At 33.0% G+C, this 24,769-nt stretch overlaps 1 protein-coding gene across 1 annotated transcript; it reads right to left on the bottom strand.

Moving 5' to 3' along the window:
• Positions 1 to 5,427: 5,427 nt before the first annotated feature.
• Positions 5,428 to 17,963, bottom strand: LOC134685347 (aromatic-L-amino-acid decarboxylase-like). Its single transcript, XM_063545038.1, has 13 exons — positions 17,840 to 17,963; positions 15,662 to 15,887; positions 15,054 to 15,167; positions 14,269 to 14,388; positions 13,758 to 13,892; positions 13,335 to 13,478; positions 12,708 to 12,774; positions 12,328 to 12,422; positions 11,995 to 12,062; positions 10,790 to 10,880; positions 8,398 to 8,496; positions 6,943 to 7,044; positions 5,428 to 6,536 (listed from the first exon to the last, which is right to left on the bottom strand). The coding sequence occupies exons 2-13, from the start codon at positions 15,860 to 15,862 to the stop codon at positions 6,237 to 6,239; spliced, it is 1,536 nt and encodes a 511-aa protein (XP_063401108.1). The 5' UTR covers positions 15,863 to 15,887; positions 17,840 to 17,963; the 3' UTR covers positions 5,428 to 6,236.
• Positions 17,964 to 24,769: the final 6,806 nt, after the last annotated feature.

The raw sequence follows: 24,769 nt of genomic DNA, 5'->3' as shown, positions 1-24,769 counted from the left end.
GGCCCCTAAACAAATATATACTAGTTCAGTGATAATGAACGCCATACTAATTTCCATTAACTAACATGTTGTTAAAAAAAATTACTTTCTACTACAAAAAAAAAAGTATGTGTTGAAAGGAGTCATAAAGTTACTAGATGTGTAAATAAATATATAAGTATACAAATCTTTATTTAACAAAAGCAACTCATTTAATAATAACATGTAATCTTCCATGAGGCCTTAATAAAAAAAAGCCCCAATCAGAATCAGTTGATAAGGCTAGAATATATAAATGTTCTAATATTATAATCTTGCGACAAGTTTTATCAGCTTATGAACCATTTCCAGATTACAGTTTGTGGTAAGATCCCATATGGTGCAACAAGTAGTCATGACTAGTAATATAGCTATTGTAAAAAAGAAATAAGACCTTTAAAATGGTTAATATTGTTTCAAAGCTTTTACCTGATTTATTCCCAAGTCAAACTGTTCTGCTATCATAAGCTGTTTATTAGCTGTTGTTTACCTCTTCATATTTTTATCAATCTTTCAGCTAATCTAAGCATTCCATCGAATAGCAGTTTGAAAAACTGCCTTACAATGTATTTGTCCATTTCTTAGAATTCGTCTTAGCATTAATCTTAGCAGTCAGGGAAACAGATATGACAACCATTGGAGAATTATTTGATAGCAGTTTGGGTTTTAATCCTTGTTATAAAAATGCTTAGATCTGACTGTATTTTCAGCTTGAAAGTATTAAAACCTTCATTTTAAGATTATTTGATCATTTTAAAGTCCTTTCAAGTGCATTTTGACTCCAAGCTGTGTGTTAATTCTTGCTAGTGAGTAACTGTATTTTTTTTCAATTATAAAGTTTGATTGAGGCTAAATGGAATACTTCCACACACCTGCAGTACAATGATTTGAAATAACAGTAAATGCATTTGTATATTCTGACATAACTTTGTAGGGGAAAACAGAAATCATACAGAAAGCCCCTAAAGGGAGGGTGGTAGTTATTTATTCAAATAGAATAGCTGATGTTGACAGGATTGTAATAAACTCCTAGTATATATTAAAAGTGCCGAAGTTGTTATTTGAAAACGAAGATATGACTATTTTAATATAGTTTTGTGAAGAAAAATTAAATAAAGCGAGAATAAATCACATTCAAGAGTTGAATAAAGGGAAAGGGAATAAGAGATAAACCTAGGCTGCAAAAGGCCGATATGTTGATATTGACCAAACAATCCATTTAATGAAGTTAATATATATGCTGTTGTCTGTTCTATGGTCGGGTTGTTGTCTCTTTGACACATTCCCCATTTCCTTTCTCAATTTTACTGATGTTATTCAGAAAGTGGAAACAACATATTACTTGTATTAACACGTTTTTAGTTGTTGGTTTAAAAAACTTTAAATCCCAAAGATCCATCTTCCAAGATGGCCGCCAGAGGTGATCTGATTTAACATAGGACCATTAGCACAAATATCATGCTCGAAACATGAAATCGAACGTTTTGATTGGTTGATTTTGGAGTATGAGTACAAAAACCTAACTCGAAAGATTTATGACTTCAAGGCCAGGACTAAACAATAATCCAAATAGAGTTGACACGAACTGTCCAAACAACCTCGGAAAATAATTATGGAGATTTATCAAAGTGATATGGAGAAGACATCGGTTATCAGATGAATGGTTAAAATCAAATGGTTGTTTTAAACCAAAGGGGGAAGATTTTATAGAGCCGAAACAGTTTAGGACCATGTCACTTCTCAACGCTAAGGTAAGGGTTGTCTTGCGAAACTATATTGAGACCTCAACTCGGAAAGGTGAAGTACCAGGAGTACCAGAGTGCCTTGCACATACAAGTTTTTATCTAGATTATCTAGGGAGCAAACGATACCAAAGGCGATTTGATTGTCCTGTGGTTACGCTTACGGAAGTTCTATTTTACCACACACGCTTGTAGACTTAACCCCGCAGAAATACTACATGCCTGTCAATGTTGAAGGAAATCTTCAGCACTATTTCAACAAATTTGTAATGAGGTTTACAGTTGCATACTACACAACAGCGCGGAAAATGCTAGAAGTGGGAACCGTTACAACTTCACTGGGCCATACCAGCAGTTCTATTTTAGTCCGATATTACTCTGACGTCCGACGGCTGTTTAGCCAGACAAGCTGGGGCCGTGGGACGTCAGAGCTTGTTCCATATCAAAAAGTGGATACTTGCCCACCAAAAATAGATGCACTGCTTCCTCGCTTTTGGAGCCGACTGAGGGCCTTGGAATTATATAAATCGGGCATCAATCTCTTCAGTTTTCATTTATCTCTTCATTTATGTAAGTTTCAACTACCTGCCAAACCTTTAATTTTCTATATTTTAACATTTTTTTGGCCTTATTTGAGGCCCCCATTTTGTAACTGCGACTGCACCCTAGCCATATTGAGATTTTCTCACAATTTTAACCATTTATTAGAAATGATTTGTGCATCTCTTTATATATATTTTTTTCGTCTAATCTTTTTTTGTTGATTTCCCTCCTGACCAAAGCATGTACTTTGTCGTTGCTGTAGTCCTTGTCTATTTATTGTTATTTTTGTTGTTTTCGGGGAGTGAAGGGGATGGGAGTTAATCCGTTTTGTATCACCCCTTTTAAAACACATATTATAATTCCCTAATAACAACTTATTCAAAATGTCTCACAATATTAGCCTTTTAATGCTATAGTGCATATAATCAACGCTTCATTTCATTTTTCCAATCAGCGACTGTTGTAACTAAATACACATAGTATTTGTTCGAGTTTGGTTCGAGGTATGTTGATGAAGAAATATTTCGTTTGTATTACAAAAACATCTCAGTTCCATTGGTATCATTACAGTTTACGTTTAATACGATCATGATGAGTCATGGTAATATTTAATTTTCATCGAAAATATTTTCTTTTTCTAAATCGCTTTTCGAACATTTTGCAATACGCAACTCCTCATACAAAGTATAGTTTTTTCACTTTTATTTTTTTACCACTGAAATTTTGTATCAAAACATTACAATACACATCTCATGTTCAAAGGTACATTTTACCAATCAGAGATATACAATCAGGTAAGCTTTACAAACAGAACTTAATATTAATGCACTTACATGCGGAATTATATCTACCAATCTGTCGATATTTTATTTTGATTTTGCTACAAAACGAGACATGTTTAGCAATGATATGTATTGTCCATCTGAAGATGTGATGATGGGAGTTTTAAACGACATCGACTTTACAGCCCTCCCACGGTCGGTACTGACGATGTGCATCCCATGTTCATTCTCAAATGAGATGATTTGAAAGGGATTTGGACATATTTAAAAGATGGAACCACAGTTTAGTTGCAATCAATTGTTTTGGGGTATAAATATGTAGGATAACTTAGTTTCTCCAAATATAAAAACTAATTGAAAACGCACCAATCCTTTAAACGTAAAAAGTTATCAAAGGTACCAGGATTATAATTTGGTACGCCAGAGGCGCGTTTCGTCTACATAAGACTCATCAGTGACTCTCATATCAAAATATTTATATTATAAAGCCACACAAGTACAAAGTTGAAGAGCATTGGAGATTCAAAATTCCAAAAAGTTGTGCCAAATACGGCTTTGATCAACTATGCCTGGGATAAGAAAATCCATAGTTTTTCGAAAAATTCAAAGATTTGTAAACAGGAAATTTATAAAAAATACCACATTATTGATATTCATGACTACACCGAAGTGTTGACTACTGGGCTGGTGATACCCTCGGGGACGAAACGTCCATCATCAGTGGCATCGACCCAGTGGTGTAAATAGTTACCAGGATTATAATTTAGTACACCAGAGGCGTTTTCGTCTACATAAGACTAATCAGTGACGCTCATATCAAAATATTTATATTATGAAGCCAAACAAGTACAAAGTTGAAGAGCATTAAGGATTCAAAATTACAAAAAGTTGTGCAAAATACGGCTAAGGTAATCTTTGCTTCCTCAGTCTCGTTTTTATTGTGGTCTGTGCAAATGTTCTCTAGAATGAATTGATAAAAGGGGATTGAAAGATACCAGAGGAACATTCAAACTCATAGATCGAAAATAATGGCTTAAAAAGAAAAAACACAAACAGACAAATAGTAGTAATAATAGTACACAAGACATACAGCAAGACAATGCTATTTTTCGCAATGTCGGAAGAAGAAGCGAAGATATTATTGATGAAATCTGAGCAAACGTTAGAAGATCTAGATAGCAAAGGCCATCTTTGTAGTTAAAATTGTCTACCTAAAGAATAAGACGACAACGTTCAACCAGGACATTCAATTCTATAATCACACACACATGTACTGGTGGAAAGGTCAGATAAATCTTACTGACCCCAAGTTGATCAGTACTCGTGGAAATTTGGACAGATAAATCTTATTGACCCCAAGTTTGTCTTATTTTCACAGCTGTACATTATCACACGATGCTGTCATCTGTTCTATCACAGACTGGCAGTATAAAAAAAATGATTGTATCTTAAATCATATTCAAATTCAGAGGCTAACAGCAAACAAGGATTTAGTATTCTGCGAAAAAAGTAAATAGATATAGGAAGATGGGGTATGAGTGCCAATGAAACAACTCTCCAAAAATATTAAACCTTGATACAACATTGATACAAACATTTTGTATTTTTTTCATTTTGACCACACACTGTCGTTTATGGAGTAGAACTTATTTACATAAATTTGTCTTGTCGTGACCGTCACGATGTCTAAATATAGTAAGATTGCACCTCTTTGATGGTCAAAAATGATAACAATGATCAGTCTAGAGTCTTAATGAAATAAGAAAATTTTGCAGGGATGCACACATTTGCAAAACTTCACTTGAATGAAGAAATTCATGTGATCTCATCTTGATAATAGCTAGGGCTGTTTTTACAAATACAGAATATCTTTGACTGAAGCAATATTTTAGAATTTTATATTGTGTTTTAATGAGGACGCACTTTATGTGTATTATTATAGACCGTTCTGTTTATCTATAATACTTATTTCCAAAACTTATTACCATTATTACTTATAATAATGAAAGAACGTATGCAGTGAAGATCAACATTGGATTCGCAAAAATAAGAACTTAAAATTGTTTAGGCAATTCTGTGAAATATTTTACCATCGGAACTAATACCCTTTGCACAGCAATATTTCTTTTATTTGAAACGAAAAGTTCATTTTTAATTGACAAATTTTTGTTTTGTAACCCTATATATATATTTAATGCTATTTTAACAAGTAAATCGACTAAAAGATTTCAATAATACTTACATTAATTTCTAAACATACATTATTCAGTTTATTTGGAAATTTTCAGAAACATACAAAAGCAGCATCAACATTTTATAAATGTAAAAAAAAGAAAAGAAAATTAGTATCAAATTTCTTTATTGCATATAATAATATATCATGAATAACTTACATTTTGACAAATGATTTTATCAGAGTTCCACGAGGACTAGTAAATGAAGACAATATCAATAAGGACGACTTAAGATTATGACCGATTTTAAGATGCGTGACTTTGTATCCAGATGATACAATTTTGACAGCGTTCTACACGAATAGAGATAAGATAGTGCCAGTCAAATTAGAGCAACAATTACCATGAACTTGTAAATCGTTTTACGTCCCAACTATCATGTCTTCGCGAAAATAGTGTGTCTTAAGATTCTTACACAACATGATTTATAAACAATAATATGACAAAAGAAATCGTTTGGTGAATGTTTAAAGCAAAAAAAAATAAAATTGTACATTTTGTAATTATACTTAAAAAAAGATTCACTTCGTCCTGGCATTTAGTTGAATTCAGCATGATTTTAGAGTTCTATAGTTCTACATTTTGTTTTTGCTCTAAATACGTTTACTGTTTTGGCTTCAAAACTGTCTTCTCTGAGCATTCCCGGTGAGGGACAACTCACACTGAATTTGAAAAAAGCCCATTGTGAGACTGATTTTCATTAAGGAAAAAACGAGTCTCCTACATGTAAACTTTCTATTTCCATTCTCAATTTTATTCTAGCTGTTAATACAGTTTGTATTCTAAATGTTTTACATATTAAGATGTTCAAATTGCTAGAGTACGTTTGTTAAGTTTTGACACATGTTAATGTCCTTAATTCTATTCATGTATTTCTTTAAGGCAGACAGAATAGAATAAGCCTTGTGTTTTATTGTCTAAATCTCGTCGTCAAAGTCCTGATTATGACTTATCATCTTTCCTTTATATCTTGGCTGTTGGTCAATATCAACAACAACTGGGGTATGTTTCAATGGAGTCTTTGAATGCACAGCCAACACATTATTAGCACAATCTCTGATTACACTAAAGGAATAGTCTACATCTTTAGAATTTGTACGTTCTGCACATACGGCAAAGCGGAGGAAATACACGTTTTTGTCAAATGCCGGAATGAGGAATATCCGCTTGTCTTCAATGATTTCTTCCATCAGTTTTTCATTAAGTTCATTTGGACCCTAAAATTTAATTACGAAATAAATGTTTATATTAATATAAGCCATTGATAATAATGACTAATCAATTATACGTGGAAATAACAACAGCTATCTATCTAACCATATGAATTATGTTTATGTACTTAATTTGACTTTAAAGAAAACATTTCAAACATCAATAATGTTTTTTTTTTTTAAATGTTTTTTTTTTAAATCTGCCAAGAAAAAGTTTAAAAATATTTATCATTTAAAAGTCTGGGGAAATTGTTTTTATGGTAGTAATGCTCAAATCTTTAAAACACTAGTTGAGTAACTACGAAGATAAAAGTAGTTGAATTACAACAAATTTAACTCTAATTTATACAAAGCTAGATAAGTTGTTGATAAGTTGCTAACGGAATAACACGTGAATTTAATCCTTACTTACTTTTAATTTAAAACAAACAAGTCCCATAACAACTTCTGCAACTATCTCAAAACGTCCATCTTCTCTTGCTAACTTTTCAAATTGCTTTGCCAAGTTAACATGCTACAAAATTAAGAAAATCGTTCAAAATCAAAAGGAATTCGATGTAGATTAATTTCTGTAACAGCTTATATGTAAACAACCAACATCTATCGAGGAAATCGTGATACATAGAACATCCCAGCTCTGTAATATCGTATAATTTGGGAGATATGTATTTACAGCAGCTGCTAGAATATAGAAATGGAAAGTTCACAATGGATGAAGCTGACATCTTCTTTTTTTTAGCATAAAGTTTTGCTCCCCGATTCCCAATAAGACAGTTTTTACTGTATCTGGCGTATCCTTTATTTCAAGTTCGATAAATGCGTTCAGCATAGAAACGAAACTTTGAGTGGGAGGACGCAATATATGAAGCAGAACGTGACGATAAGCTATATTCTTATCATACTGACTTATAAGCTCCTATACAAAGTTTGCATAATACGATTAAGGGAACAAGTCGACAAGATCACAAATGGTTATCATTGGAATGACAATTGTTGGCCCAAGACCACAATTAATGATCCCGCTTTTCGTTGTCGAAATATAGTTCCCTTTGATTATAGTGCATTTTTTCTTTATTTTTTTTCTTTCCCTTTCTCATACATTTCTTAGCTTTTCTCGGATGGAAATGAAAGAAGATAGCTAAAATAAACTTTTGGATGTTTCATTTTCACTGATTTTGATATGGAAAGAGTGATTAGGCCAGGTGCAAAAAGGTGATATTTACAGTTTTCGGAACATCTTTTGACTTGTCCTTAGGGGTATGGATGTGTATTGGCTAAATTTGTAAAATACAGAGGAGCAATCTTTCTGAATGTTGGATATATTTTTGGACTAGAACTGTACTTTACACACACAAAAAATTTGACAAAATGATTAGGAGCAATTTTTTTGATGAAACAAAACGTTATAAAGAACTAATAGAGAATTTAATTGTGGTCTGTGGCCTGTTTGTTGAAAAAATAGTCATTTAAAGGCAATAAACAATCCAGAAACTAATCATCACAATTATTAAGTAATGCAGTTTAAAAAAAAACATGCCTTATAAGACAAGAGTGACACGTATTTTTTAACAATGTGTTTCTTTCTACAAATCAAAAATAGATATTTTTGCTCTTTCTAGTTTTTGAGAGAAGTTGATTGCTAAATTATTAAGCTCTTTTATATGCTTTGAATATATATCGCATACAAAACTCATCACATATATCAGGCTTATAGTTTGGACGAATATAGAAAATTTGTGAAACAAATCTCGAAAAAAGTATAAATATTAAGATTTACTAGTATCTTTTTCAAAACACAGTACTTTTGTGGTGTGGTGAATCATAATTAGTTTAACAATCGATTAAACAACAATAACGACAGTCGTACCTTCCTGATGTAAGATTGAACTCCTGAAACACCATATGAACGAAGCATAAACCATAATTTCAAAGATCGAAATCGGCGTCCTAGTGGAATCTGCCAGTGCTAAAACAAAATATAGATCGGTTTTATAAAGACACTTCTCCATCAGAATTAAAAGAGCATTGTCACTTTTTTGAGCGGCAATGTTCACTTAATGGAATCTCTAAATTGTTAAAACATATTTTAAGACAACTGAATCTATTTGTAATAATTCAAACAAATACCCATCTATGGAGATAAAATTAAAGCTTCAATGCAATACTGGGACATGTTGTAATGTTCTGGTTGTTTGGTTCCCGTAGTTTTTATCAACAAATTTCAGCACTTGTCTTGAATTAATGTTCTGTTGGTTGTCTCTCCTGTTTTTTGCCTAAAGATTTCAGTACATGTCTTAATGTTTTGTTGGTTGTTTCTCCTCTTATATTCTGAAAGGTTTTGACACATGTCTTAATGTTTTGTTGGTTGTTTCTCCTGTTATATTCTGAAAGGTTTTGACACATGTCTTAATGTTTTGTTGGTTGTTTCTCCTGTTATATTCTGAAAGGTTTTGAGACATGTCTTAATGTTTTGTTGGTTGTTTCTCCTGTTATATTCTGAAAGGTTTTGAGACATGTCTTAATGTTTTGTTGGTTGTTTCTCCTGTTATATTCTGAAAGGTTTTGAGACATGTCTTAATGTTTTGTTGGTTGTTTCTCCTGTTATATTCTGGAAGGTTTTGAGACATGTCTTAATGTTTTGTTGGTTGTTTCTCCTGTTATATTCTGAAAGGTTTTGACACATGTCTTAATGTTTTGTTGGTTGTCTCTCCTGTTATATTCTGAAAGGTTTTGACACATGTCTTAATGTTTTGTTGGTTGTCTCTCCTGTTATATTTTGAAAGGTTTTGACACATGTCTTTAATGTTTTGTTGGATGTCTCTCCTGTTATATTTTGAAAGGTTTTGACACATGTCTTAATGTTTTGTTGGATGTCTCTCTTGTTATATTTTGAAAGGTTTTGAGACATGTCTTAATGTTTTGTTGGTTGTTTCTCCTGTTATATTCTGAAAGGTTTTGAGACATGTCTTAATGTTTTGTTGGTTGTTTCTCCTGTTATATTCTGAAAGGTTTTGAGACATGTCTTAATGTTTTGTTGGTTGTTTCTCCTGTTATATTCTGGAAGGTTTTGAGACATGTCTTAATGTTTTGTTGGTTGTTTCTCCTGTTATATTCTGAAAGGTTTTGACACATGTCTTAATGTTTTGTTGGTTGTCTCTCCTGTTATATTTTGAAAGGTTTTGACACATGTCTTTAATGTTTTGTTGGATGTCTCTCTTGTTATATTTTGAAAGGTTTTGACACATGTCTTAATGTTTTGTTGTTTGTCTCTCCTGTTATATTTTGAAAGGTTTTGACACATGTCTTAATGTTTTGTTGGATGTCTCTCTTGTTATATTTTGAAAGGTTTTGAAACATGTCTTAATGTTTTGTTGGTTGTCTCTCCTGTTATATTTTGAAAGGTTTTGACACATGTCTTTAATGTTTTGTTGGATGTCTCTCCTGTTATATTTTGAAAGGTTTTGACACATGTCTTAATGTTTTGTTGGTTGTCTCTCTTGTTATATTTTGAAAGGTTTTGACACATGTCTTTAATGTTTTGTTGGATGTCTCTCCTGTTATATTTTGAAAGGTTTTGACACATGTCTTAATGTTTCGTTTGTGGTTTTCTCCCCTGTTCTGTGCCGGAAGAATCGGTAACACGTCTTTATGTTCTTTTTAGTTCTCTCTCCTATTTTGTGATGAAAGATTTCGACACACGTCTTAATATTTTGTTTGTGGTTGTCTCTACTGTCTTGTGCCGAAAGATTTCATTGAATGTCTTTAATGTTCCGTTGGTTGTTTCTCCTGTTCTGTACCAAATGTTTCCGTGCATGCCTTAACGTTCTGTTTGATTTTCTCTGTCTTCATACTGATTTTCGAAAGTTAATGTAATTGACAAAACAAACTTGTCAGTAATCTATAGTGTTTATAATAATCCCATTACCGATATCAATTCTACTGCGCTAGACTCGTACTCACTGGCTAATTGTCTTTCGGAAAGAGAAATAACTATTCATGGCTTTTAAATGTTTTATATTTAATGCGTTTCCCTCAGTTTTAGTTTGTTACCCTGATTTTGTTTTTTGTCCATAGATTTAAGAGTTTTGAACAGCGGTATACTACTGTTGCCTTTAATTAACATTAATAACATTCTTATGTAATGTAATTTTTTTAGTTCTTATAAATACATTTGACTTATTTCACAGATACTTTCAATACGGTAAGGAGGATAACTTGTAAAACCAATCAATAAGAAAATTTGGCCAAACTCTACATACCCTGTAATCTGGCACTTTTCCTTGGTTCACGTGTTTAAGGTAAACTGGATCAACATTAAAAGCATCTACTAATAGTGTGCTGTCTTTTATCCTTTGGAGAAAGAGTTGATAAAGGATATACATGTAGTACATTCTGCACAATTGTCAGTAATATAAAGGAGGATGTTTAAAAGTTTTATCTCTATGGTTTAAGAACTCGTTTTATAAACCCAAGCAAAGCCAAACAGAACATATAGGTATGTGACGTCACGAGCAATGTCAACAAAACCGTTTTTGTTTTTCATATCTTAATTAGAAATAAACTAAGTGATACGATATTTGTACATCCTAAATCACCACCACAGATTACAGTCGATTGTTGTATATGCAACTGTCCACCACAACAGCGCATTAAAGTAGTAGTGTAGTTTACTGCCAACCGATATGGCATAAGGAAAACATTTGACGCAAAAACTTAATATAATAAGTATAGTTCCGGCTGATCACGATAAGTTTAAATGATTTATACGGTTCAAATAGGAGCGAAGGGGTCACTGATGATGGACGACATTGAGGATCTGAAATAAGAAGGAATATGCCAGTTGTTTCCACAGATTATTATAGTTTTATCAGTTTTACGGATTTTCCCTCTTGAAATTACTTTTGTTATTTTGCATATTACATTTAATATGTATGTGCTTGAGGTGGCACGGTAGTATTTGCTTTCCAGAATTTAGGTTGCTCTTTTGTGTACCCTACTTAGGTAAATGTATCTAAACAGTGTGATTGGACAAAAAATACAGTATCAAATGAACATACTTTCCCAAACTGAGTGATGAATCAGGTGTAGAAAAATATGAAATAATTTTATATACAGATGAAAATGAATTTTTGAGAATTTTTTAAAATTTTGCATTCACTGCACCATAAAAGACCTAAAAGTACTAGTGGCCTTAGGATTTTAAAAATAGCAAAAAAAGTAAACGGTCATGGTACATATCCAAATTCATTTCTGAATGGTAAAAGAAAAGTACTTCAGTTAACTGTGAATGTAGAATTTTTTGCAGTGTTAGAAAGTGGTGAAAATTCTAAAATGGCTATCATTATCCCTTATGGCCAGGAAATACTACCGTGCCACCTTGAACTCACTTCGGGTTAGATACCAACATGGGCTCAATCGGTTTGCCGTTGATAGATAATAAACTTTCGTTCACTGTAAAACTTACCACATTACGGATAGGTCGAAGTTTATCAACATCCATTTGTGTGGATTAATGCTAATAGTCTCTGCATACTGAAAGGTAGAAGACATTAATATTTATTAACTTTGGCGTTGACAAATTGTAAAGCTGTGTGAGTGTAAGACGTACATCTTTAAACAGACGGGATATTTTCTTTCAAAATAAAATTTAGTTCGTTTTTCGGTTCATTTAAAGATGGTCTTCTAATACTTCTGAAGACTGAAGAAATGGACTCTTACATTTCACCATGCACGTGAACAATGTATTAACAATCCAAATAATATGCAACATAACTGTTATTGACTATGCGTATATTACCTCTATTCCTTTCATGTAATGTCTGAACTCTGGACAAACAAAGGCACTGCCTGCATAAGCTGCGTCTATATGTAGCCATATACCTTCCTCTTCGCCTGTAATGCATATAAACTTAAAGTGAATGTCTAACCAATCAATCCGAAATAGTAAAAAGCGAAATTATTTACCTTAAATCCGTATGAAATGTGCATTAGGCAAGAGTACATAGTTAATGTGCCACCATTTTTGTAAGTTTTGTGTCATGACTTAAGGAAGTTTAATCATTAATTTTGAAAAACCTCACATAATTTGTTGGTGTATTTTATTTATTATTTTATTTGATATCGCAAAAGTATATGGACCACCATTAATAATTAAATAAATGCCAAATTCTTACTTACAGATAGGTCCAATTTCTGCTAAGTTGTCAAAAGCACATGTTCCTGTTGTTCCCAAAGATACGCAGATCTGTGATAAGAATTAAATTATAAATATATGATATAATGTTGATGTAAAAGAGGGACGAAAGATATCAAAGGGACAGTCAAACTCGCAAATCTAAAACAAACTGACAACGCCATGGCTAAAAATGAAAAAGACAAACAGAAAAACAATAGTACACATGACACAACATAGAAAACTAAAGAATAACCAACACGAACCCCACCAAAAACTATGGGTGATCTCAGGTGCTCCGGAAGGGTAAATTAACAATAGAGGAAACTGAACAATGGTTCCAACCAACAGTAATCATAATCGTAAAGCATTTCTTTCACCCCCCCCCCCAAAAAAAAAATCACTTGATTTATGACGCAATATAATGTTTCGCTACAAAATGTAACCCTGATTGTAAAAAGGCACGAATAAAACATAGAGCATTAATGTCACAATATCAAAGCATGTGAATTTTGAAAGAACAATAACTGCGTTCTTCCTTTATTTTTGTGTTAACACCGATTCGCTTTTTTATCGTTTGTTTTACTTTCTGTCTTGTCATTAAATTTCATAAACTTTGTAACATAACTCACAAAAAATGGTATGTTGCCTTTATCTTTATCCCGTTTTATAGCTTGTCTTAGCGTCTCCCCTCGAACGCTGTGTTTACTGTCAGGAATAAGCTTAACCATTTGTACAGCTCCAAGCAGCCCAGACCGTTCAACAGACGAGTTTGCCTAAAATATATATATATATATATATATAAAGTCACCGTTTGATGAGATGTGAAATTATCATTATGAACATTAATATTTTGTATCTTTGTTGCTTTCTTCCACTGTTTTGGTAAAGATTGCAAAAAAAAAACAGAAGCAAAAGTACAAAATCACAATGCTGTCCTAGCTTTTAACCTCACATTTCAGAACAAATTGATAGATAGTTTGAGTTGTATCAGATATTCATTGCATAATATCGTTTATTATTTTATATCTTATTTTGAAATGTTATTATTTTACCTGTGTAGAACAGTAACCAACAAGTTTTGACATGATCTCAACTTCGTTCATTTCTGGATTTTCTTTCTTGTATTTATTAACAATACGGGTTCTCGCTGCTAATAGACATAAAAGGACTGTTTCACTTGCTGTGGACTAAAAAACAAAGTTTGATAATTGATTTTTGGTGTTGTCAATTTCAGTAAAAGCTAATTTCAGTGCTGACAAACAAACGATCACTGTAAAAAACTTCTCAAACCCTTTAAACCCCGAAAAATAAAGAAAAGTTGATAAATAAATGAATATAGGTTTTGCTTAAGAATCATTGTATTATTTTGTACATGTGTCTGTAATTGTATCTTTTGTTTACCTTTGTATGTTTTTTCTTTTAATAATAGATTAAAAGTGTCTTAAACTGCATATGAATATTCATAATAATTGGTTCATAATTTTCTAGAAAAGTTAATATTAAGGCAGGAAAGGTAAAATCAATCAGAGATAAATGCCAAGAAAACTTCAATATGGTTCTGACCTGTATGACTCCGCCCCCTGGTCCTTCAGTACAGTGTAGAAATTCTTCAGGCAGACCTATCATTTTGCCGAGCCAGTCTGTGGTGACGACTTCCAGTTCTGTACAAGCAGGACTTGTCACCTGTAAAGGCAAACATGTTTATAGTTTTCAAAATAACATTTTTTTCAACATTTATTTTTAAAAGACAAGAAAAAAAAAATTATAAACTAAAAAAAAAAAGGATGGACTTCTGATTATATTTTGTTGTTCAGTGTTAGCCGTTTGTTGGTGTGGTTCTTAGGTGTTTCTCATCACTCGTTTTATAAAAAAATAGACCATTGGTTTCCCTGTTTGAATTGTTGTACACTAGTCATTTTGAAAACCTTAAATAGCTTGCTGTTAGATGTGAGCCACACATTTGTTCTACATAAACTCATCATAGATACTACGATTACCTTATGACTACCGTCTTGTCAGATTTTAAAAATAGGTGTTAGATGAGCATCTTTTTTCAGATCTTGATATAGAATAAAGCGGTACCGTATGCTATTTATTTTTATAGTCATTTAAGCCAATGTGTTTTCGGTCTTGATTAAAAATAAGCCAGTGGCATGTTCCGAAATAGGATCGTTTTTTCTTCGATTATTCCCATATTCCGAGCACCAGTCCATTCTTTAAATTTGATCACATCGATTATCTTTTTATCTCTACGAATTGCAACTAAATATGGTTGGTTTTAGTGAAGAGAAGAATGTGCCAGAAATTTAAGATGAATCATACAAATGTTAAAGATATATAGAACTTACCCAAGAAAATCCAATACAACCAATAGCATCGGATAACATGTCACCAAGAATGGATGGATAGGAACTCCCAGGAGCAAAATATCCGTGGAAATATGGACTATGCCAATGCGTTACCTGCAAAAGTTGTCAATTATAATTATCGAATGCCAACTTTCATACTACAGCAATATAAATTTAGCGGATGAAACACAAGTACATGAGCATGTATGCCGTTTCTTAGACTTCTCTTATAGAATGTATCGTAAGTGGCTTATATTATAATGTATTTCAATAACTTTCTTCTATAGTACTGTTCAATGAAAAATAAATAAAAGAAGATATCATTTTTTCTAAATTTAATTGTTAATTCAAAACAGGAACACTGGAATTTGAAACAGTAACTAACCAATGTCTTAAACTCACTTTGATAATCAACACGTCTACGAACTAACGCATTAATTTAGGATAGAGCAAATTAATAGACAAACACAAACACAAATACACTTTCTACATTCATCGTAATGATGAGAAACAAATAAAGGTTACATCTCTCTTTAAACTATAAAAGATGTATCTTGTATGTGCTATAAAACAAATGTTAGAAGAGCAGCTTTCTACGAAATACATACACCGGGCATTATCACTCGTTCAATATCTTTGAAAACTTCATCAAAATTTTCTGGATCTTTAGGTGCTTCTTCTGGTAAGAGATCTTTAAGGTATCCAGGAGAAACGGTGTGAACCACGTCACGTTCTCGTATATTTTCGAGGTAATCCGCGATGTAATCTACCATTTCTCGTCCACGTTTTCTAAACTCTTTGGCGTCCATGGTGTCTGTCTGTCGTAAGCTACTCCTGACAAAAAGAAATTTGTTAGTTAGATACAGAAAGTATCGGTACCTTTCCCCCGGTCTCGTTAAACATAAGATTAGTTTCCACAGAGTTCAGTATTTTGTGATTTTATTTTTTTGTATATTTAGATAGAATAAGTAAGTAATTGTTAGTTTTCTAAATGATATAATATATATGAAATTTTAATGTATCCATTATTTCCAAATTGTTTAATAAAGAGAATATTTTATTTCAGACGGAAAGAAAAGACAGAAGACAGAATGATAAATGAATGTAAAACAAAACAAAAACATAAAAAAAAAGAAAAGAAAAGAAGATTTTTGGCAGCAGTCTTTTGGTCAAAACAAGCATGTTTCTTTTGAAATAAACATTAGATAAATTTAGCACAGTTGGTTTTCCATTGTTAAAAACTCTTATAAACACAAAACCGATATTAAAAGCGTACATGTGGTTATAGACAGAACACAAGAACTAAACAAGCAGGGGTTGGAAATGTGAAGAAGCTTTGATTTAGAAAATGTATTCTTTTCTAATATAAGATTTTCTTTGAGATGATTTTGAGCCCTGCAAAATTTATTTGATAATATCATACAGTTTTGTTCTATATCATACAGTTTTAATAATAATGTTATTAAACATTTTATTTTATCATTTTGTGCTTTTCCTAAATTTCCAAATAAAAATATATCAATGTAAACGGAATAATTATTTATATTTGATTATAAAACCAGTAACCGAGTTTTATCCACCATTGTCCACAGATCTGCTATTTCATAACAGGTCCAAAATATTTGATCAATATCGTCAGGATCTTCATTTCAGAAAGTACATCTGTTGCTTTCTTATTTTTATTCTAAATGAAGATTTATTTGTGCCCAATACCTGTGTATTATTCTATACTGGAACCAATAAAGTGTTATGCACGTTTTTCCAGTCAAAATGTTTGTTCAGTGTTACGAACCATTTATCTTCACAGTTTAGATTAGTACTGTTTTGTTTTCTAATATAACCATGATAACATAATACATATATCTTTAGATTCTTTGTTTGATAAGAATATATTCTTAAATTATTTGGAATGATTGATTCTTATGTTTATAAAGATTGTTTGTGGATATATGATGCCAATCGACCTAGATCATCGGACGAAAAGCTAGTGTGTGAATTTTATTATTTTTGAGTTTTGCGTATGAAACAAGCATTAATAACAAAATCGTTTTTTATGAGTTCGTGACAGGTTTTTATCAATCTGGGGAAAAATACACACAATGTGATTTAACCGTTGGTATGACACTTGGGACCTAGAAACCTATTCAATCACTAACATTTTATGTTTACATATAAATAAAGATATATATTTATTTACTGTATTCAATGAGGTAATATGACCTCCTTGCTGCATTGGGATTCGCCATATTGCAAACTTCGTATAATATGCAATGATAACTTTATTTTTTAATTTATAAATATAAGTATACAAATAAGATATAAATGTAATGTCTTCTTCTATCACAAATCATAAGTAAATAAGAGTTACTACTTGTATAACCTGTTGAAATTCATGGATGCTAAATGTCCACACAACAAAAATATATCAGATAGCTCCAAGTAACTCATAAATAAAAATTTATTATTGATTCTTTTTTTGAAAATTTGTGCTTAATTTTAATTTCAGATTTGTTACATATTAATATAAAAGGAAAAGAAATCATCCCAGGTTAATATATAAAATTATGACAAATAATTAAACATGATTTTCGAATACAGATGGTCGAAATAAGGCTTTCTTTGTTTTGTCAGTTCACAATTAAAACGCCTTTAGTTTTGTCGTTACTCGTATGTAATTCTCTACATTGAAACACACGTTTTGTAATTTTGGACTGTAATTGTTAAAATCCAAAATTATGTATAAATTTGTGTTTGTGTTTTTGTTTATTTAGATATGAAGAGCCTACCTTATGTATATTTTCCTTTTAGCGTGGACTAATGCGTTTAATCACTAGATCATTAAAAGATCGGCACATTACGACATGAATTATAAGACCGTGTGACTCTTATATATATACCTAACGTTTCTTATCATGTAGGGTATTAAGTTCTTTCTCGTAACGAAACGTTGGCAGCTTGGAAGTAAATATAGCGGGCACAGTTCATGAGCAGGGGAATTATTGGTTGTAAACCAGATCATACCCAACCTTCAAAGTTGGTAAACAAACAAACAAACAGAATGATGACGTTGCTTCGGATAGCAAAATAGCCATAAGTTTGCTACACTATAAAGGAAAAGGCAGTGTGCCTTATGTTACAATCAGAGAATATAAATACAGACACGAACTTTTTATAGGTGCGTCATTCTGAATTACTTGAAAAGAAAGTTTTGAAGAAATTGATAAGATTTATGTTCCTTCCTGCATTATTTCACATGTTTCTTAACGAATATGCAGTAATAATGCACAAACAAAATACCATTCCTGGTGAAAAATCCATTATCCCTTTAAAGATGCACGAAGATGCTTATTTTCAAATACTAATTATTGGAGTTATATTGTTGTCAAAGGACGTTATTTTTAACAATAATCAATATATACAAATTGAAATAACAAAAATCCCGAACTACAAGGATAATTCTTTTAAACAGAATTTAATGATTTTTTTCGCACTATATCCAGTATAAATAAAAAAAGATGTGGTATGATTGCCAATGAAACAATTTTTCACAAGAGACAAAACGTCAGAATTTTACAGCTATGGGTCACTATTTAACCTTCAACAATGAACAAACCATATACCGCATAGTCGGCTATGAAAGGCTCCGAATTCACAAACATAAAACATTTAAAACGAGAAACGAAGGGCCGTATGAGTGTACAAAAAATGAACGAAAAACAAATATATAACACAGCATCAAAATTTAATAACAGCAACTGAATAACATGCTCCTGACTAGGGACAGGCATGTTTTCTTTTTAATTACACATTTCTTTAACTATAAAGACTTCTCAGAGAGATTAATAACCATTTAAACAATCAAAAACAAACATATGCATAGAATGCAAAATTTCATACATTCCGATATACATTTTAGTTCATAAACTGTCGAAAAATCACTAATAAGAGTATTAAGTGTCCTAAGTCAAAACCCCAGTTTCAGATTGTTTGACAGGAAGCTTTGGATACATACAGCATAGCAAAAAAATCACTGTTAGCCGGTTAGTATATATAATTAAATCATATCATATACATGTACATGAAGCACTCATAGTACGTTTGTCATTATGTACAAAATGTAGATTTGATTTGAAAAGCGATGTCTAGCTAAATAAAATCTATGAACGGTCGGCACTGATTTAAAGTAGTGTATCCTCCAAGACAATTTCGACATTAAAACTCAATATTAAATAAAAGGTGCTGTTAATTTTAGTGTTTGGTACAGGTTGGCTGTCAATATAAAAACCATTTTTTTGTCAGAAAACACAGTCAAACATACTATCCACACTAGTTTGTGTCCACACTTGTTAAAATAAAAAAAATATATTTATAAATCTGCTTCATATCATGGACTGCTACTAAAATAGACAAACAGGAAGCTCTGTACCAATGCAATTAGGTCTGTTGAGAAATAAAGATATTTATAGATTATCGTTGAGATGACCAATGATAATCTGTTTATCGCTATTTTACCTATGACGACGTGGTCAATTTCATGTCAATTTCGTTAGCAACGCCACGTGCCTGCTTAGTTTCTAGCGATATTTTTCCATCTCAAGTGAGAAGCATGATTTGAAAAATTATCACAAAAAAGATCAAAGGAAACATGCACAAAATAGTGATAAATATACAATAACATCTTCATGCCTTAAATATCATGTACTGCAGTACGCCGCTAGATTAAAACTGACGTGAAAAGGTAACACACGGCCAGCGAAAGCTCTATTTTTGTAGAGCCAAGGTGGTCTTGTGGTCCAGCGGGACGGCTGCAGTGCAGGCGATTTGGTGTCACGATATCACAGAAGCATGGGTTCGAATCCCGGCGAGGGAAGAACCAAAAATTTGCGAAAGCAAATTTACAGTTCTAATATGACGTTCTTCTATAGCTTTGGGTACAAAGCCATGTTCTAATAGAACATGGGCTGCACGTGATTGACGTCACAATTGAAATTGCAACGTCAGATGAATTTTAAAAGCAACGCCAGATATCCAAATGGACATTTTTGTTGGTGTTGCTCGCTAGGAAATTAAATAAAAACATTCTAAAAGTAAGTGAAAATGTTTCTGTTCTTTTTTTATTGATAAACTGTTGATTTTTCTATAAAGTTTTTGTTCATCAAATCAAAATGGCGACATTTCGAGAGTCTACTATTGTAATGTTTATTGGTTGTTAAGGTAACAAACATAGATAATCTTGTTGAAGATATGCTTATTTCATGTATAAGGAAGCGTTGTGTAGATTTGGACGTTTGGCGGGAGAGTCAGTGGTTGGGTCCATCGGTATGGGGGTGTTTGAGAGGTACTCTTGTGTTCGGTATCGGGAACATATAGAGAACACCCCTATCAGGGAAATAGTGGTATCGACCACTGGTATATAAGAGAATGAGAAACGAGGCTGTCGGTTGACTGTCGATGAGCTGTCATCCATCAACTGAGCGTACGTCGGATATATATTTTATTTTCCATGACGACCAAATTTCCTTCTCAACTTTATTTCATTATTTTGAATAATTTGATGTTACAATGTATAACGTGGAGAAAAATTTTATCATGTTAAAGCAAACATTTATCAAAAATGTGTAATTCTCAAAATCGCTGTGTTCTGTTTCCATGGCAACTGGTAGCTTGATTTGAGGAAAATGATAAATAAGTAACTGGTTTCTTTACTTTGTTTCAATATTTAGGTGTTATACATGCAAAAAAGACACAATCAAATGAATTGTGCTATAAATACATGAAAATAATTTAGCATATTGTAAAAAAAAAAATGCAAAAAAAAAAAAATGCAAAAAAAAAAAAATGAGACAAAAAAAACTTTTTTTTCTGAAAAATCTAAAGGAGGCTACAAATGATTATTTTTGATATGTTATAGACAAAGGTCAAATGAACAAATGCAAACAAACAGATTATCAATAGGACCCTGCTCTTGGAAGAAAATAGAATTTGAAAAACATAATTTTCATTCCTTTTGAGAAAATGAAAAACTGCAACGATTGGTTGCCATGGAAACAAGAGTTGCCATAGTTGCAACTTCGGTTTATCAACTTTAATTTTTAGAACAAATGTGAAACTATGATAACACATATTTGTTTTAGCCAAATTAATTAGCAGTTTATAAAAAAATCTGTGATGAAAAACAGAAAATTTTGTGGTTTTAGGACTGAAATTAAAGGGTTGTTATGGTGCCATCGTAACCATAGCAACCACATGTCCAACACATGTGTTATTGTTATTTTTTTTAATTTCTCATCAAAATAGAACATATGAAGCCCAAAAAAGTCATTTTGACAACTATCACTGTATCACCCTCTGCATGATTCTTAGGTGGAGCCATACTTAAGTGCTAGAAGAGCCTTGATATTCAGAGGACACTTCGTACTGGGTACAGAGTGGACGTACACGTTGACAGGATCGACATAGCAGACTGTCCCACTCGGAGGACAGGCTGTACCAGCCCGTACTGTCTGGTAGTGACAGGTTGTCCCACACGGAGGACAAGTTGTTCCAGACCGCACTGTCTGATAGTGACAGGTTGTCCCACTCGGAGGACAAGTTGTATCAGACCTCTCTGTTTTGTATTGACAGACTGTCCCATTCGGAGGACAAGCTGTACCAGCTATACTGTCTATAAGTGACACATCGTTCCATCTTGAGGACAGGCTGGTTTATTGAATTATATTTGTATATATATTTGTCTGTTGTTACTTTATTTCGACAAAGAGTCAGTGTGTATATTTTAGTTCAATGTGCATAATTTAGATAGTTGTAGTTTTTAGCATTACCGTATTTTTTGTGGACAACTTGGATCCAAGTATTGACTGGAACGGACGTTTTGGATATAAACGCCTGGTTACACGTTACATATTTGGTGGCTAGCGGTTGGGATTCAAGTTGTCTATCAATTAATTTTTGGATTGATTGGTCGTCATTTAATGTGTTTTCAGTATTGATTTGAAAGATTAAAGCGGATCAACCGTGAGGCATAGTTATTAGTCACGGCTGAGTTGTAACACGAGTGTATAATTTAATAAAAATTGTATTATTTTGATTACACTGTACTGTAATAAATATGTCAAATATTGACGATCAGATTGCAGAAATAAGTAGACAAATACAGTCTCTTAGTGAAAGCACAATACAACATGGACAAGGTTTTATATCATCTACACCTAAAGAGCAGGGTGTACGTCCAATGGTTGTTAAAGATAAAGATAGATATTTCAATCATAAGCAGGAATTAACGAAAAATCAAAGTACTGCTCATACTGTTTGCTCTGGTTCGAATGATTTGAAAATCAAACCTTCAAAATATGATGGCAATACTCCTTGGATAGATTACTTAGCACACTTTGAGATGTGTACACTTGTTAATATGTGGTCTGAATACCAGAAAGGTTTGTACTTGGCCGTGTCACTGGTTGGAAAGGCTCAAGCAGTCCTTGGTGATTTACCAAAGGAAAAGAGACAAATATTTTCAGACCTAGTATATGCATTGGAGGAACGCTTTGCTCCATCTTGTCAAACTGAACTGTATCGTGTACAATTCAAGGAATATCGACAAAAAGCAAGTGACACTTTGCCGGGGTTAGGTCAGTCAGTTCGAAGACTTTCTAATCTGGCATACCCGACTGCTCCGTTAGAATTAAGAGACACGCTCGCCAAAGAACAATTTATAGATGCGTTAGTAGACTCTGAAATGAGATTGAGAATTAAACAGTCTCGTCCAAAAGGTCTTAACGATGCTATACGGTTGGCAGTTGAACTTGAAGCATATAACAAAGCTGAGAGTAGAGCAATAGAAAGTATAGGTCACTTATGACGGACTACTAGTGACGAACGGACAGAAGCACCTACTAGTCCTGATACGGCTGTATCTATGGAACAAATGACGACGTGGATGCAGACAATTGAAAATAGTATACAATCCTTAACAAAAGAGATTAAAGATTTAAAGTCCCAAAGAAAGTTCCAACCACGGAGAAAGATAAATAACTTACAAAGTAAAGGTAACATGGGTGGTCCTTGTTTTAGTTGTGAAGAAATAGGACACTTTGCAAGAAATTGTCCCAATAATATTCAGATACTTAGTACTCGGGAAACAGATAATAACGGAACATATACGGACGGTACGGTCAAGACACTGAAGTCTGAGGTTAAGTATAATGACAAAGGCGCTGTTGTTGTTACAGCATCAGAGAATGCAGGAATGTTTGTTGAGCTGAGCATTCAAGGTGTACCAGTCAAATTTGTGGTTGATACTGGAGCTACACTTACTTTAGTTTCTACAAGAGTATATGATTCAATTCCTGACTTATGTAGGCCGCATTTGAGTAAAACTAGGTCACAGATAAAGTCCGTCAGTGACAAGTATTTAAGCCCTCGGGGAAAAGGTAATTTTACACTTGATTTTGGTCAAGAGAAGCTTACTTCAGAGGCTGTTGTAACTAACCTACAAGTCGAAGGAATTCTAGGTTTAGACTTTATGAAGAAAAATAAGTGTTTGATTGACGTGTCTGCTAACGTATTACACATCGATAACGTCAAGGTCCCCCTATGTGTTCAAGGTACCAAAATTAGGAATATTGATGTTCGTAAAAAATCTTGCCGGTTAACATCAGACACACAGTCAAAAACGGACCGTGACTGTTCTAAGAGAGAACAAAGTCAGGTAAACCTAGTTACAAGTCAGATGCCAGACATGGGTAAAAACTTGACTTTAAATGAGTTACAGTCAAATGACTCGGACCTTAAACTTGTTAAGCGGTGGTTGACAGAGGGTCAAAGGCCACAGTACAATGAGGTATCAGGTAAAGGATACTCTATAAGGTCATTATGGAGTCAGTTTGGTTGTTTAGAGGTCCATGATGACGTAGTAGTTAGACGCCACGTTGACGGGGAACGGAATATTGTGAAATTACAAGCGGTAATTCCTATGTCGGAGCGTAAGCAAGTTTTACAATGCTGTCATGAGACAAAGTGTGCAAGTCACCTAGGTATACATAAAACTATAGAAAAAATACGTCAGTCTTTCTATTGGCCTGGTTTGCAATCTGACGTTAGGATGTATGTTGCTGGTTGCAATCAGTGTACTAGGAGAAAACGCCCAATGAAAAGGAAACGTGTCTCGTGGAGATTAGAGGATAATGGTCGTCACGATAGTAAGAAACCAACTTGTATTGCTGATAATGTAAATAAGTAAATTTCGGATTATCTGTATAAATTTTGTTGAATTAAATTTTGTAATTTTAAATTAATCATGCGGGACGCATGTAGATTGAGGCGTGGGTTATGTAATGTTTATTGGTTGTTAAGGTAACAAACATAGATAATCTTGTTGAAGATATGCTTATTTCATGTATAAGGAAGCGTTGTGTAGATTTGGACGTTTGGCGGGAGAGTCAGTGGTTGGGTCCATCGGTATGGGGGGTGTTTGAGAGGTACTCTTGTGTTCGGTATCGGGAACATATAGAGAACACCCCTATCAGGGAAATAGTGGTATCGACCACTGGTATATAAGAGAATGAGAAACGACACTCGAGGCTGTCGGTTGGCTGTCGATGAGCTGTCATCCATCAACTGAGCGTACGTCGGATATATATTAAGTGCTAGAAGAGCCTTGATATTCAGAGGACACTTCGTACTGGGTACAGAGTGGACGTACACGTTGACAGGATCGA

The sequence above is a fragment of the Mytilus trossulus genome, chromosome 9 (assembly GCF_036588685.1).
Source record: "Mytilus trossulus isolate FHL-02 chromosome 9, PNRI_Mtr1.1.1.hap1, whole genome shotgun sequence".
In the NCBI taxonomy this organism is placed as follows: domain Eukaryota; kingdom Metazoa; phylum Mollusca; class Bivalvia; order Mytilida; family Mytilidae; genus Mytilus; species Mytilus trossulus.
The sequence above is the reverse complement of the archived record's forward strand: the minus strand, read 5'-3'. Positions and strand labels throughout refer to the sequence as shown.

What these genes read in the sequence shown, in the direction of transcription:
- LOC134685347 (XM_063545038.1), bottom strand. Translation starts at nt 15,862, where the DNA reads ATGGACGCCAAAGAGTTTAGAAAACGTGGACGAGAAATGGTAGATTAC. An exon ending in TTGGTTACTGTTCTACACAG is followed by an intron (nt 13,479 to 13,757) that starts GTAAAATAATAA and finishes TATATATTTTAG; the next exon opens with GCAAACTCGTCTGTTGAACG. An exon ending in AGCAGAAATTGGACCTATCT is followed by an intron (nt 12,423 to 12,707) that starts GTAAGTAAGAAT and finishes TATGCATTACAG; the next exon opens with GCGAAGAGGAAGGTATATGG.